We start from the raw sequence: 16,402 nt of genomic DNA, 5'->3' as shown, positions 1-16,402 counted from the left end.
AGTCTTCTGGAGCAGCCACAGTAGTGTTAATCAGGCTGTGTGACTGAAGACAGGAGCAGGAGTAGTATTGGCTTTGCAAAGAGAGAGAGAGAGAAAGAGAGAGGAGATGTCCTGACAGTGCAGGATGCCCAAGGAGGACACTGCTGCCACTTGTTTGGAGAGAAAAAAAAGTGAATGAGCATGTGTGTGTTTGTGAATGTATGTATGTGTTTGTGTGTGTGAGAGAGAGAGCATGAGAGAGAGAGAGAAAACACCCGTGTGTGTGATAAAACACGTGAGAGAGTATATGTGTGTGAGAGACAGCATGACTGTGAGAGTGAATGTGTGTGAGAGAACAGGTGAGAGAGAATAAGTGTGTGTGAGAGAGCTTTCTCTATGTGAGTGAGAATTGAGCAATAATGTGTGAGTAAGCATGTGAGAGAAAATGTGTGTGTATGAGAGCATGTGAGAGAGCAAGAGCATATGTGTGAGAGATATGTAAGAGTATGTGTGTGAGAATATGTGAGAGACTGTGTGAGAGAGCATGTAAGATCAAGCATGCATGTGTGTATGAGAAAGTATGTGTGAGAGAGAGCAGGTGTGAGAGAGCATGTGAGAGAGAGTATATGTGTGTGGGAGAGAGTGAAAGAACATGAGTGAGGGTGAACAAGTGTGTGTAATCGAGCATGTGTGTATTGGAGATTAGGGGTGTGGGAGAGGGGAGAGTTTGTGCACCATCACCCCTCCCCTCTATTAATCCATGACAATCTCAAGTTGATTGAAAATCAAAAGTTCTTAGGTATGAGTGCAGGGGATTTTAAAAAAAACCCTTACTAATGTAATCTCATCCCTGGGTGATGACTAACTACCTATGCGCCCATAAAATAATTTATAGTTCCTGGGGCTGTCTCTACTTCAACTGACTCTCCAACAAGTCTCTTTCCCCAGGACCAGGTTCTTGACTGGCAGGGGGAGGAATTATTCCTCCAAGAACCTGGGGACCAGGGATGGCACAGTATTTTTTGCCTGAGATAGGTGTGCCTTTTTTTTCCCTTAGGTGGATGTGAGTGCCAACAAACAACAATGGAAACTCTGATGGAATGTCCAAAAATAAACTTTACCGACAGACTTTGTTGAAATATCAGTGGTACGGTTCACATCAGTTCTCAGTTTCCAGCTGGCATTTACAGTTATTAGTTGTTATCTGTGGCAGGGTCTCTCTTTTTGTGCCAGGGCGAGGGAAACCCTTATCCTCTAGAGTTTGGATAAGTAAGATTTCCAAGTGCACGGGGTATTCTTGTGTGGACCAAGCTCCCCCCGCATTCAACTGGCCAAAAAATTGATAAAACAGTCTCTGCACAGAGTTCCAAATTTACCTCTTTCCCAAGGTGAAGACTTCATGTGAGGGTCCTGAAAAGATCTCAGATTTGTTCTTACGCACAGTTCTCTGGCAGGTCTCTATCTCTTTTGTTTTATGGATCCCTTGATGGTTGAGAGTCCAAACTGGAACACCACAGCTTTTCTGATGTTCCTTCTTCAGGGCAGGAAGGGGGCAGCAAATCTTCATTCCAGTTCTTTTAACTAAATATCTCTTTTCTGAAAACCTGAATCCAAAAACTACCAGAAGGTCCCTACCATACCTCTTTCCTATCCTGGGCTCCCAGAAGAGATATCCCCATGATCTCTCTCCCGGTAACACTCAGAGGTTTTACAAGGCTTTTTACAAAGAAGAAAAATGTAAAAAAAATCCCAAATTAACCCAGAATGCAGACCCTACAAGCCAATTGATGGACAGGAAGGGCAGCTTCTTAAACTCTCTCAGGGTCTCCAGGCTTAAGTGCCTGGGCCCCAAAGGTAGGGCCAGAAGTAGAAAACAGGAAAAAAAATTTGCACCTCCTTTAACTCCAAAATTTAGACTGCACTGCCCCAAGCTCTCAAGGAGAGAGCTGCCTTTATAGCCAAAAGGGAATGGCCATCCCAGCTCTCTTAAAGGGAGATGTGTACCAAATGCTGCTCCCCTTATCTACTAGCCTGTACCATTTCTAGCTATAGGAGTTACTAGAACAAATATTAGTAATGAACCCCAGGGGATCATTGCATTCGTTGTAATTATTGGGTGCTATTTGATGTGTCTGCTGTTTTGAAATATTTGATAGATGTTTGGGAAATTTAAAAAAATTATATGACTTTTGTATTTTTTTCTATTTGTCACTGTTTTGAAATATTTATTCTTTTTATTCAAATGGTTTTACTATCATGATTTATATTTCTTGGGTTTTTTTATTTTATGTTTTCTGAGGAATGGTGGTGATTTTAATATTTGAATTCTTGCATTGCATAAAATATCTGGCGGCTTGCGGTTTCTAGTTCAGTTTGTTATGTTCCGCGCTCGTGGAGGGCCACGGGCGCGGTCCCCTACCATGCCTGCGGCGGTGACCCGCCGCGGGAGTTCCGGGAGAAGCCCCGGATCCAACGTCCCTCGCTCCAATATGGATCCCGGTCCTGGTCGCCAGGTGGGGAGCCGTCCTTGCTCCTCCCTCGCGGCGTCCAGCAGTGTTTCCTCCATGGAGGAAATCCAAGATGGCTGCCACCATCCTTAGGCATGAGGCTGTGCCCCCTTTTCAGATTTAAAGGGACCTGATCCCTTTAACTAGATTCACCTGTTTCCTATGAGCCAGAGCAGAGGAAGTATAAAAGGAGACTTCCACTGCTCATTCCTTGACTTGGCAACTTCCGTGGTTAGTCAGGTCTGCTTGCTTCGGTGAGTTCTTGTGCTTTGTATCCTTGTTCCTGTTTCGTCTTGGTGTCCCTGGTTCCTGACTTCGGATCGGCTAGTGGTGATTCCTGGTCTGTGACTTCAGATCGGCTAGCTGTGATTCCTGGTATTGACTTCGGATTGGCAAGCGGTGATTCTCTGGTGTGTGACTTCGGACTGGCAAGTGGTGATCCCTCAGTGTGTGACCTTGGACTGGTAAGCGACGACCCTCTGGCACTTGACCTCGGACTTCTTCTAGACCGTCGTCTCCAAGGGCCCGCCTAAGTCCCAGCGGCCCGGGTCCCTACGGGCTCCTCTCGGGGGGACTGCGGGCCTCCAGAGGTGAAGCTCCAGTCAGCCATTGCACTGAACTTCTTGACCTCTCAAAGGTCCACCTAAGTCCCAGCGGTCCTGGTCCCTATGGGCTCCTCCTGGGGGGACCATGGGCTTCCAGTGGCGAAGACACACTTCCTCCCTTTGACGTCACGACTCTTCGTCTGCCTCCACAGTCGCCTCTGTCTCCAGTGCCGAGAGTCAGCTGGTCACGCCTTCTGTTCCTGCCTCGCCACCCAACAGGAGAACCTACGAATCTTCCTCCTAAGGTATTCCATCCTCCCATCAGCCCAAGGGTTCACAAGCCTGAGCATAACACAGTTTGTGTCTGCACATTTCTGTTTATGGTTTCTTTAATCTGTATTTGCTGAGAGTATATCTGTGTTCTGCCCGGTGACCCAAGGTGAGGAATTCTGCTAGTGTGTAGTTTCTGTGTAGGGATCTATAGTAGCCTGGCTTGTTCTATTTTCCTAATATGAGATGTATATATAATATATATGTTGTAAATAAGATTTTTACCTAAGAATGTCTTTTTTCATATAAAATCTGTTACTGTAAATGCATACATTTCAATTGTGCATGGGGAGGTCCAGGGAGGGGGAGGGCACCAGTCTGTAAGGTTCACCTAGGGTGCTTCTCCCTCTCACCTACCAACCCTGCTTGTTGGTGAGTGGGAGAAGCTTCAACTGTATGCGGAAGTGGATGGGGACCCAGTGTAGTGACGTTAGAAGAAAAGTAACATGATGATAATGACATTTGAAGAAGATAAATTGGGCAGCTGAATTCTGAAGAGATTGCAGTGAAGATAGATAGTTCAGTGGGAGATCTCTGAGGAGAAAGTTGCAGTAGTTTAACTGAGACATGATGAAATAAAGCACAAAGGAAGGGATACATTTTGGTGGTGATACAGAGAAAAAGCAAGATGTTTTAGCAATATTTTAGATGTTTCAAACAAAGAAAAGGAAGAATGGAGTTGATGATCTCAAGGTTGCCAACTTGATGATAATGTTATCCATGGCAACAGTAAAAAGGGAAGTTAGCTTGGGAGGAAATATAATTTCTTTTTTGGTAATATTAACTTTAACTTGGTGTGACTCAATGACAGGCCTTGAGGTACTCCAACTGTTGATAGCGATAGAGGAATTTCCCACGGAAGATTCACTAAAGTGCAATGGGAGAAGTGAAGGGAGAGCCAAAATATGAAATAACAAAAATCCAAATGAAGATAGTGTATTAATGAGTAGATTGTAATCAACAATGCTGAAAGTAGCGAATAGGTCAATGAGACTTTAGCTATAAATAGGTCATCAGAGATTTTGGCAAGGACTGTCTCTGTGGAACGTAGAGAGCAGAAGACAGATTGAAGTGAAATGATACAAGAATGTCAAGATAGCAGAGGTGAATGATACATTTGAATAATTTTGAATGTGAAATGGAAGAGGGAAATAGGATGAAAGCAGGGCAGTTGGGATCCAGTAAAGTTTACTTTTTTAATGAGTATCTGGATCCGAGCATTTTTAAAGGTTATCCCTTCTCCCATTGATCCTGCTTCATAGGATGTGTTGTCAATGTTAGGCTGATACTTTCTCCCTCTGGCAGGGTTCAACTTCCTATTGGTGCAACACAGCTTCACTCTTCTCTGACATTTGAAACTTTCCCCACTGTATGCTACCTTGTCTCCCAGACTTTGTGAGCATGAGCCCCACAAGTCTTGATGCCCTTGTCTCTGAAAACATGGTAATTATGAGGATGCTGTCAGTAGCTGCCCTTCTAAATAGTTGTCCATATTGCATCATAAAGCTAACTATACAGTATGTTTTTCTCACAAAGGCTGGGGTCAGGAAATACCCTCTCAAGAGCAGGACAAGACCACAGGGCAGGAGCTGGATCTATATTCTACCTAACCAGCTCCCTCCCCCGAAGGTTTTGCTCTTGGGTTCTTGATCAATTGATTTTTGCAGTCTGCCAGAATTTGATGAAGTTTTGGGGCCAGTAGGACTTGGGTACGCTGGCTGAATATCATGGTTGAAAGCTGGGTTTGGTCTTCTACCTAGCCAGCCCCCTTACCTGCAGGTTGAAACTTTGGGTTCTGGGGGCCAGTAAGACTTGGGTTTGCCGGCTGAACATCATGGTTAAAAGCTGGGCTGGTGTTCTACCTAGCCAGCCCCGTTTCCCGTAGGTTGAGCCGTTGGGTTCTGGGGGCCAGTAGGGCTTAGCTGGACAGGCTGGATAAGTTGGTCAGTGCAGGGTAGACATAGGCTGGAGGTTGTGGGCAGAGACAGACTGGAACAGGCAATGAGTTGAAGACTAGATTTTGAAACAGGGTAGGAGATGTGGACTGTATACTGGAACAGACAGGAACTGTGGACAGGACACTGGGGACTGGACTGGGCATGACACGACAAGACTAGACAAGGACAGGACTAAACAAGGCAGAATAGGGCAGGACTTAGATAAGGCAGACATGAGTTGGAGCAGATAAGGACAACACAGAACAGAGAACACAGAAGCCTGAAGGCAGCAAGGCTGGAGACATGAAGGCCATGCTATAGGTACACTATGTTAAGTTACATATTAGGTGCTACCACCCAGGAAAGAGAATTAGGTGCCATAGTGGAGAATACATTGAAATCGTTGGCTCAGTGTACTGCGGCAGTCAAAAAAGCAAACAATGTTAGGAATTATTAGGAAGGGAATGGTGAATAAAACGAAAAATGTCATAATGCCTCTGTATCGCTCCATGGTCAGACCACAACTTGAATACTGTGTACAATTCTGGTCGCCACATCTCAAAAAAGATATAGTTGCGATGGAGAAAGTACAGAGAAGGGCAACCAAAATGATAAAGGGGACGGAACAGCTCCCCTATGAGGAAAGACTAAAGAGGTTAGGGTTGTTCAGCTTGGAGAAGAGATGGCTGAGGGGGGGATATGTTACAGGTGTTTAAAATCATGAGAGGTCTAGAATGGGTAAATGTGAATCGGTTATTTACTCTTTCGGATAATAGAAGGACTAGGGGGCACTCCATGACATTAGCATGTAGCACATTTAAAACTAATTGGAGAACATTCTTTTTCACTCAACGCACATGGTTAGTGCAGTTAGTGTGGCTGAATTTAAAAAAGGTTTGGGTAAGTTATTGGAGTAGAAGTCCATTACCTGCTATTAATCAAGTTGATTTAGAAAACAGCCACTGCTATTACTAGCATCAGTAGCATGGGATATACTTAGTTTTTGGGTACTTGCCAGGTACTTGTAGCCTGGATTGGCAACTGTTGGAAACAGGATGCTGGGCTTGATGGACCCTTGGTCTGACTCAGTATGGCATGTTCTTAAGTAAGATAAGGTCTGAGCAGGCCACAGAGGAAGTTCTAGGCTAATAGCAGGCCCAGAGGCCACAAGGCAAAGTAAGACTTAGATAGTAGAGATGAGCTTCGTTTTTTTCTACCGGGTCGTTTTTTTGAGTCGGACGCTTCGGAGTAAAGTTCGTTTTTCCTCGGTTAGTTTTTAGAAAAAACGAACAGAAACGAAACGGGGAAAAACGAAACGGGCCCAAAAAACGACGCGGGAAAACGAAGCTCAAAAAAACCCACCCCAAGCATTAAAATTTACTTTAATACATTAAATACAACCCCCCCCCCCCACCATCCCGATCCCTCCCCAAGACTTACTGACATCCCTGGTGGTCCAGCAGGGTCCCGCGAGCGATTTCTCCCTCCGTGCCGTCAGGCTTTCTGGCCTGCCTCGCATCAAAATGGCGCCAATAGCCTTTGACCTACTATGTCACAGGAGCTACCGGTGCCATTGGTCAGCCCCTGTCACATGGTAGGAGCAATGGATGGCCTGCGCCATCTTGTGTGAGGCAGGCCGGACAGGATGGTCCCCCAATACTTGCCAAAAAATCCCTGGTGGTCCAGTGGGGGTCCGGGAGCGATCTCCTGCACTCGAGCCATCGGCTGCCAGTAATCAAAATGGCGCCGATAGCCTTTGCCCTTACTATGTCACAGGAGCTATCGGTGCCATTGGTCAGCCCCTGTCACATGGTAGGAGCACAAGATGGCGCCGATAGCCATGTGACAGGGGCTGACCAATGGTACCGGTAGCCCCTGTGACATAGTAAGTCAAAGGCTATTGGCGCCATTTTGATACGAGGCAGGCCGGAAAGCCCGATGGCACAGAGGGAGAAATCCCTCGCGGGACCCCGCTGGACCACCAGGGATGTTAGTAAGTCTTGGGGAGGGATCGGGATGTGTAGGGGGGGTTGTATTACAGTAAATTGTAATGCTTGGGGTGGTTTTTTATTTAAAAAAAAAAAAAGTGCCCCTCCCCCCATACAAACCCGAAAAACTAATTTTCCTCGTAGTTTGGGGAAAATCAGTTTCGGGATTCGGAGCCCCCGACCCACAACGAATTAGGCAATTTTGTTGAAATTGCCTAATTCGTGATAAACGAAGCACATCTCTATTAGATAGATAGGCTGCAAGGCAAGGTAAGGCCTAGATAGGCCGCAAGGCAAGAATCAAGGAGCAAGAAGACCCAGATAACTCACAAGGCAAGGATTAAGACACAAGAAGGCCTGGAGGTCACAAGGCATGCAGCAAGGTAAGAAAAGCCAGGTCAGAGTGTCAAGGGTGACTCCATGAAACGGTGTCAAGTTTCTGGCAAGATAGGGTTAAATGTGGCTAGATTTGAGCGTGATGGAGGCAGCAAGGCAGAACTTGACAAGGCTGGAGATGAAGCTCACTAAGGACCTTGGTGGAGAGGAGGCTGAGTTAGGTGGCCAGTGAGTAGATGGCTCAGGTAGTTCGGAACACAGCTCACTGGAGGTCTCTGCTGGTGGGAAGTTGTCACAGCAGGCTGGAACAGGGCACAGTGAAACTGCATTACAGGAGTAACTGTGACAGTTTTAGAGGATATTGAATGAATAACATTGTAATACTAAATATGCTAATGTTTTACTGCTTTTGTAAACCTATATTTAAAAAAATGGAGGCATTTCTAATTTTTATTTTCAATTTTTAGGTTATTTTTGAAGTGGTTACTTCTGGACAGCATGGATATTTAGCTATTGATGAAATAAACGTTCTGGGACATCCGTGTAGTAAGTGATTTTATACTTTACTTAGCTATTTAAGTCAGTTCGTAAACTTTAATTGTGTACACGGACCCTCACATAAAGAGACTTATCTAAATTTATACATCCTTGAGGAAAGTCTGTAATTTATTCTCCTTGATAGTGTTTGTAATATATTCATTCTTTCTTCTTTCTGCAAATTAAAAATAAATTTTAAATCTCAAAAAACTCAATTATTTGTATCCCATATATAAGAAATAATTTATATAGCTAAAATATCTATACATTTATTCTATATTGCTTAAGAACATAGCAACATTATGCACATTCTAAGGTCAATATTGGTCTTAAAAGATATACTCCAATAATGGCATCTTCTAGCTCTCCCTGGCTTTATGTCTCATGGGTGGATCTAATAGGAAGATCTGGATATATAACCATCAGTAGGGAAAAGAGGTTTGCAAGGCAGTGCTGTTATCTTGATAAGAGGGGGATGCTATCATGTTCTCTATATATGTGAATGTATTTTTTTTTTGTAAAACTAAATTGAATGTTTCATCCACTTATAGCAATATAAATGAAAATCATGTGCAATACTTTATTTAATTGCAGTAGACTAAAATTTGGTGTTGAATGCTTTCTAATTAAAAATTCAATTTGGTATTGAAAGGTGTTATTAGCTAACTTGATAGCCATTTAAGAAATTAGTATGGTTAATATAAGTAATTCATCACAGTTATATTGTTTCCTAATGACTGCATATTTTTTTCAATCAGCCAAAACTCCTCATTTCCTTCGTCTTCAAAATGTGGATGTAAATGCCGGACAGTTTGCTACTTTTCAGTGCACTGCAAATGGTAAAACCACAGCAAGTGACAGGCTATGGTTACAGGTAAATTCTCATTTTAAAATTATACACACATTTATGAAATTTCTTTTCCCCTCAGGATATAAAGTAAGAGAAAATGCTTGAGAAAATAGGCCGATAGTAGTAGATTTTCAAAGGGTCCAGGGCTGAGCAGCTAAATACAGCCATCTAGTTTCTCTAGGCAGCTACTGTATATAATAGTTGCTTAAATCTTGGGCGTCCCAGGGCGAAGTGAGGTTAGAAGGAAGAAAGTTAGTTGGGTTCTACTAATTTACAGTGCGAAACAGCTAGCTTGCTGGGTTATTCATGAAAGTGTGTTAAGGCCCGAGCGTGCAATAAATGAGGTCTGCCACGTGTGGCGCACATGATAATAGCCTATCGCAAGTCTGCATGCAAATTTTAAATTTAATATGGGTGTGGGAAGAGTCAATGCAAATTAAGGTGTCCTACTGCATTCTGCAATAGCTTAACACACACTAATGTGGGATTTAACGTCAGAAATAACTACATCTTTATTTTGTGTGTGTATACAAGGGGAAAAAAACTTTTTATGGCGTGCCCATGGCCATTAGTGAGTATCGTGGCTATTATAGCAGCTATTATCACGTACGATAAAAAGAGGTCGTCTATCAGACACACCTTCCAGGTCCTTCTGAGCCAATAAAATCACCAGTTCTTACCTGGCCTGTCTTCCTAAACCCATAATGTTTGTGGCAAGTTTGCTTGTTGGGGAATGCTGGATGCTTCAGGAGGCTCGCTGCAGACAACAACAAAAGGAACAACAACAATCACAAGAACAGGCAAGGGAAGTTCCAACCTCTCCTAAGGAAGTCCCCCAACCCACTGGCCCTGCAGGGAGAGGGTTGGGGCCCACAGCAGCGGTTGACATGCAGGCAGAAACGGCGGAGGAGATACAAAGAGCACATATTTCCTCCAGGAGCCTTATTACTGGGCATACCAGAGGGTTATGTGGTTAGCAGGTATCTCCTCAGCTCTCTGGCTATTCTGGAATTAAATGAACAAATCAGAGGGGATCTGGATCCGGTCACGGAAAGGCCCCACGCTGTTCCAGGCCTCACCAAACTATTGGCCACCCTGCATTTCCTGGAAAGTGGCTCCTTCCAAACGACAGTAGGGGTCATAGGGGGAATGTCCCAAACCACTTTTTCACGCTGTCTGGACCAGGTCATAACAGCTGCTCTGACCACATGAATCGCTGCATAGCATTTCCTCAGGGCAGGCAGGACTTGATGGAATTGAAGGGAGGCTTTATTGCCAACGCTAACTTTCCCAGTGCTCTGGGAGCTATCGACTTCATTCACGTGGCCATCAACCCACCTCGTGACAGGGAGGAGATCTTCCGCAACAGAAAGCTCTTCCACTCCATCAACGTGCAAGAAGCCTATGATGCTCGAATGTGCATCCTCGACTTGGTGGCCAGGTACCGGGGGTCGCACACGATTCCTTTATACTTAGGCAATCAGGCCTGTATGAAAATTTTGAAGATGGCCTCTACGGTGATGGTTTGAATCGTAGGTAAGAGATGCTTCTTTCTCTATTCCATCTTTGGCTATGTGTTTGCGGCAAACAGCACAGACATGGGGGGACTGTGGGGGATGTAACAGCACTGCTGACAGGAAAAGTGGCTTGTGAAGTTAGGTCTGTATGCCATTGTGCCAGAGCCTGGCTTTCTGTCCTCATGTTCCACAGACCTGCTAATCTTGTGAGGCCAAAAAATGCACTTACCATAAAGCTTCATGTGTGAGCAGTCACTACACACTTTCTATGGCTTCACTAGAAAAAGTAGACTTTTCCAATCCTCCCGTCTGGAGCAGCTGAAATCTCACAGGTTGATCACAACCTTTAAGTGTCCACAATGCTGGTACTCGCAGATCAGGTGTGGCCTGTAAGTGATGGGTCAGCCAGGATTTCCCACACAGTTTGCCTTGCCCATCACACAGGTAAACCAGAAGCAGTAGCCTGTGCATTTTAGGGCCTAGCATATTCCTTGTGTCAGGGCAAGAGCCAGTGACTTGCACATTCAGACCACGATGTAGAAGTTTTTCTGCTAGGACAGGTGTGGCAGCTCTGATGTACTGCTTCAGGGTTTGATGACTGTTACAAACGAGTAGCCGTAGCTTATTTGTGAGGGCCTGCAACACATTTGGTGGAATTCCCAAACACTGTTTACTAGTCAGGAAGCTCTGACCTAGATTCAGCTAATTCTATACCAATCTTATAGTGTCCCGGAAAAAGGTGACATGCACTTACAAAATAGGCTTTTAAGGCTCAGGCTAAGCTAGAGGTTAGCTTCTACCATCTTTTAGTATGCTGTAGTTTGGAAGCCAGATCTCAAAGTGACTGGGTGTGATTAATGCCCTCATTCTGTCTTTGCCGCCGGAGATTCAGTATATGGTTGCAGGACCTGGCTTCTCACCCTCATTGCTATTCTCAACACACTGGCGGAGACGAGGTACAATGAGGCCTTATGTTCTACTTGCTGTGTCATAGAATGCACCTTCAGAGTTCTCAAAGTAGATTTTGCTGTTTGGACAAAATGGGTTGAGCTTTAATGTATGCCCCACCCAAAGTAGGAGATATAGTGCTGCTCTGCTATGTATTCCATAATCTCACTCTACGCCATGGGATACCAAAGGAGATACTTCCGGATCTACCTCCAGATCCCCCATGTGCACCCGCACAAGCCGAGGACATCATGCTTAAGCCTCAGGGAACGCTACTTTGCCTGTTAGGCCTGAACTACCCTTCCCAATTCCATGGAAGGGAAGCCAGTAGAGTGTTTGCAGCTGCTCTCCTCTCTATCATCTTTCTTTCACTCACTGCTCCTCTGTCTGGATCAGTGTGTATCAGAAAACACATATGCCTACGTAGGCTTCATCCTGACAATGGAGCAGTTGACTGTACTTGAAAAATTATAGTCAAAGTAATGATAACACCAAATACATGTGGCTGGCCTAATGTTTTCTGACTGATAGTGAGTCTAAAAGAGGCATGTGTCACAAGAGAGTTCATGTAGGACTGTGAACACAGTTTACATAGCTTGGCCTAGCTTGCTGTGTTTTGCTTGATGGGCCTCCCCCCCTCCGTCCTAGCCCTCACATGTGGGTCGTGATAGTGCCATAGTTGTGATGGGACTCCAGCTGGGCCTTGAACATGGAGAGCATAAATCACAAGTAGCTCTGAGGTTCAAAGGCACAGCCTAAAGCTACAGTTAAACAGTTTAAGGTATCAGTCACAGAGCTCCCATTTTACAGCCTCATCCCATAGCTGGCAAACATGTCCATGTGAAGTTATGCACCTGTACTTGGAATGCTTTATGCCACATGGGCCTGCAAAGACACTGCTGACAGCACTGCATCAGCTGTTTCTGAGCCACTGCTGACATCAGAGTGCTCACCTAGCAGGCCTTCACTTACAGCCTTCAGTAAAGCACCTGTCCAACATTGTGGCATTCCAAGCCAGCATGCCTCTTTGTGATTGCATGCAACCATACACAGATGCACCCTGCTACACCTACCTAGGCAAAATGTCAACTATCATGTCCAGATGGTGAGGGCCTTGGCCGTTGCAATGTAATCATGTTGATTAGGTTAGCTTCTCGGGAAGGCGGCACAATGATGCTGGTCAAACTGTGTGAAGGCAGGATTGGGAATCAGATAGTGTCATGCCTTCACTTGTATTTGCAAGTCATCTCAGAAATGTTAATGTCGCAGTACAGTTTCTAATGGCTCTAAGAGCATCCACATGCTTCCTAAGAAAAGGTTAACGATGTTGAACTCAGTGCAAAGGTGTGTTAGAAGCTATTTGCCTCGCCTGACTCGCACAGGTAGCCTTAGTCAAATATGGAGTTATCACAGTGCTGCAAGCCCCTTGGCCGATGTAGCTCAAGGCTAGTCATGTGGTGCTGCTGTATGTATGTATGTATATACCTAGAAAATATGCAGCGTAGTTTGCTTGTAGCTGGAATCAGTTATAGTCCTTATGCTATCTGTGGCCATCCTTAAAGCAATTAGGCTGAGGACTCAGGAGCAGAAGATGAGACACGATGAGAAGAGCCAGCAGCTGGGTCGTGACTGGAGACTGCATCAGGGAGGCTGAAGTACAGGCAGAGCATTGAGGAGGGCTTTACAACTCGACAGCGGGACAACAATGGCAGACAATAGATCATCCCCTTCAGCAAGCCGGTACAGGAGCTCTGTAGGGAAGACAGGCCCAGCAGTCTTCTTCCATCTAGCCCACACAGGAACTCTCTCCAGAGGCCCAGCCAGGCTTGTTGAACAGCACTTGTTTTTAGGTGTTACAGGGTATCAGTTGCAAACCTTCATGGGCCTTTGCTATGCCGTAGCTTGCCACATGGGATGGCTTGTCTTTGGGGTCTTATCCCTGTGTCATCTGTCAGGCTGGGGACTGCTACGTGGCAGTGAGTCTTGGGATGCTGGGGAAGGCACTGGTGGAGGCTCTGGCATTTGTTGGAGAATCTGAGTGAGTACACTGGTGAGGTTATTTATTGAGGTAGCCACTGTGGTGAGAGCTTGTGTGTGGGCTGCTGTCTGGTCAGGCAGGGCCTGAGTCTGCCCGCTGACAGCCCTGCTCAGGCACACTAGCTCTGTCCGTATGTGGTGCAGGTGGACACCATGGCTCCTTTCCAGTCGGTCCAGCTGCTTGTGCATTGAGGCCTCAGTCTGTGCCAGAACAGGTGCCAGAGCTGGTGCAGTGCTTGTCGAGGCCGGAGTGGAGGTTTGAGCCTCCAGAAGTGTCATGAGCGGGCTGGTGGGCTGCTCCAGCTCAGTGTCTGCTGCCTCGTGGTACCCATGTGGTATGCTAGAGTGAAGTTGCACTGTCTCAAGTGTGTGCCACTGCAGGCTGGGCTCCTCCATGAAGCTTGAAAGGTTTGAGCTCACAATTAATGGGCTTGCTAAGCCAAGGGCTTGCAGGATCTGGCTGTGCTGAGAAGGCTGCTTCTGCTGCTGCTGCTGCTCCTCTCCTCGCTGAATTGTGTCTGAGCATCCATAAGCAAAGGGGCATGGAAATGTCCCTGGCTCTTCACAACTGGTCCCTGGGGCTGGACGGCTGGGCCCAGCAGAGACCTGGATGAGAAATGTGGAAACAAAGAAGACATAAGTAACAAAGCCAAGAGTTACAAACATGGACATGTGGCATGAGATGCACAATTTGCATGTTAATAAATGTGATCATCTTATGCTAAATGATTTGCACAATTGTGCAGCCTTGCCATTTACAGGTGAAGTGAACTTACTGGCTTCGGCACATGTGGTACCCAACCGCTCAGTCGGTCCCTCAAACACATCCAGTCCCTGCCGTTGGACGAGACGCTGCTCCATGGGCATGAGCACATTCAGACAAGGGTCTCTTCCGCTTGTCTGTTGCGATTCTCCACCTTTGTCTTCAACTGGGCCTTAATGTCTCGGTACCTGTAGGCCACCTATTCCCAACTACATCTCACGCCGCTGCACCTTGAGATAGCCTGGGCAATGATGCGCCTGATCTGGCCCTTGGCTGCCCTCGATGTCTTGGCAGCACGGTTGCCAAGGAGCATGGCATAATGTTCCAGGACCACAGCAATGATCATCTTATTGTCCTCTAGCCTGAATTTCAGTGCCCTCAGACGAATGTGCCCTGCTGCCTGAAGAGGATGCCACTTCCGCTTAAGAAGAGGTGTCTTTCCTTTCCCACTCCTCTCTCCCCTCCTTTCCTTCCCCCTTTCTGGACCTGCTCTATTGACTCCCCTCCCTCTGTCCATTCTGTCTATCCCTAGCCTATCGTCTCCCTCCCACTGGACTTGCCTGCCTATCCCCTCCTGCCTCCTCCTATCCTTTCCCCCTCCCTATCTCTAGTTCTGTCCCTGACCCTACTTTACTTCTACTCCTCTTCCTTCCCCTAGCACTCCTTCCCTCATCCTCCATCTTCCTCTTCCTCCTCCTCTCCTCATGCCTCTCCTCTCTCCCCTGCCCCTCCACTCGTTAACACCATCATGCCTCACCATTCCTCCTCCATCTCAATATTCCTCCTTTGCCTCACTACCGTGCCTCATCATTCCTCTTCACCATTCCTCCTCCTCTTCACCACCATGCCTCATCACTCCTCCTCCACCTTACCACCACGCCTCACCACGATGCCTCACCACTCCTCCTCGTCACTCCTCCTCCACCTTACCACCATGCCTCACCCAAACACAAAGGCAGGCTGACAAACTTAGCAAACAAACACTTCCACACACAAAAACAAGAGACAAAGGTTAAGATAAACAGATGAAAACAGAAGAAAGGACACCTCACTCAGAAATCGCTATCCACTAAATCCACTAAACTCTAATCAAGAACTCACCTACTCTCCTCTCCAAATGCCTGACACACCGGCTGCAGGAAGCCGGTATATATAAACCAGAAAAATAACAGGCCATGTACAAATCAATGTGCACCGCTTAAAATGACGCGCTGACACAACACACGATGCGATAATTTCCTATGCGATGCGATACACAGGAAAGTACCCTAACCATACCCTTTTTTTTAGCGCCGGCACTATTTACACTATATTTATAACAATTTGATGAATCTAGGCCTTGGCCAATTACCCTGATGTGCAGGGATAGCTGGCCCAAATCTGTGTCACAGCAAGTTAGATTTAAGGCTGTTTGTAGCTACAATTTAGCCATTTAGGTTACGGCTGAAAATTATCTTTATTTTATTTATTTTGTTAATGTATTTATTATCCGCTCCTCCATAGTTCAGAGCAGGGTACAATCTACGTACATAAAATAGGTTACATGGTACTAAAACACACCTGGCTATCTGGACTGCTCAGCTGGAGGTTGAATATTGGCTCTATAGTTGTTAAGAGTTAGATTATCTCTTTATGCTTTCTGTTTTTATCCTTTTATATATTCAGAAGTTGTCTTTGTTTAGGTGATGGTGTCTATGGCAGTGGGCATTGCCATGAAATAATTGTCTGCACTAATGTGCAGAATCAAAGGTGAAGGCTTCTAAGGAGGAGGCAAAGGCATTTTTTTAATAATTGCATTAATGTCACTTTTGTTATAAGAACATGGAAGAGAACATTTTTTTGGTTGTTTGAGGGGGTTTAATATATATTTTTTAAAAGCTCTGTCTCTGAACCCAGGTTTAACAAGGCTGTATTGTGAAATAATGCCCACTGATGCTGGGCACCGATTTGCCAGTGCAGGCTTTCCATTATGTTTGAATCAATGGTTGTTAAATTCAGTCCCTGAGAATAAACTCACTTTGCAAAAGATTTCCTTTGTTAGGTTGCTCTAGATCTTACAGGTCATAGCTAAATGGGTTAGCTAAACTAAATTAAATTAGCTAAATGGTTTGAAAAATCAGTTTTTGTA

General features: G+C 45.5%; 1 protein-coding gene across 9 annotated transcripts in view; it reads left to right on the top strand.

Moving 5' to 3' along the window:
* PTPRM (protein tyrosine phosphatase receptor type M) overlaps positions 1-16,402 on the top strand; it is a 1,907,823-nt gene that overhangs the window by 651,343 nt on the left and 1,240,078 nt on the right. For all 9 annotated transcript variants that reach the window (XM_029591025.1, XM_029591024.1, XM_029591022.1 and 6 more), the window contains 2 exons: positions 8,090-8,168; positions 8,918-9,033. In XM_029591025.1, the coding sequence (XP_029446885.1) occupies positions 8,090-8,168; positions 8,918-9,033 (195 nt within the window). The remainder of the gene's footprint in view (positions 1-8,089; positions 8,169-8,917; positions 9,034-16,402) is intronic.

The sequence above is a fragment of the Rhinatrema bivittatum genome, chromosome 2 (assembly GCF_901001135.1).
Source record: "Rhinatrema bivittatum chromosome 2, aRhiBiv1.1, whole genome shotgun sequence".
Lineage (NCBI taxonomy): Eukaryota > Metazoa > Chordata > Amphibia > Gymnophiona > Rhinatrematidae > Rhinatrema > Rhinatrema bivittatum.
The sequence above is the reverse complement of the archived record's forward strand: the minus strand, read 5'-3'. Positions and strand labels throughout refer to the sequence as shown.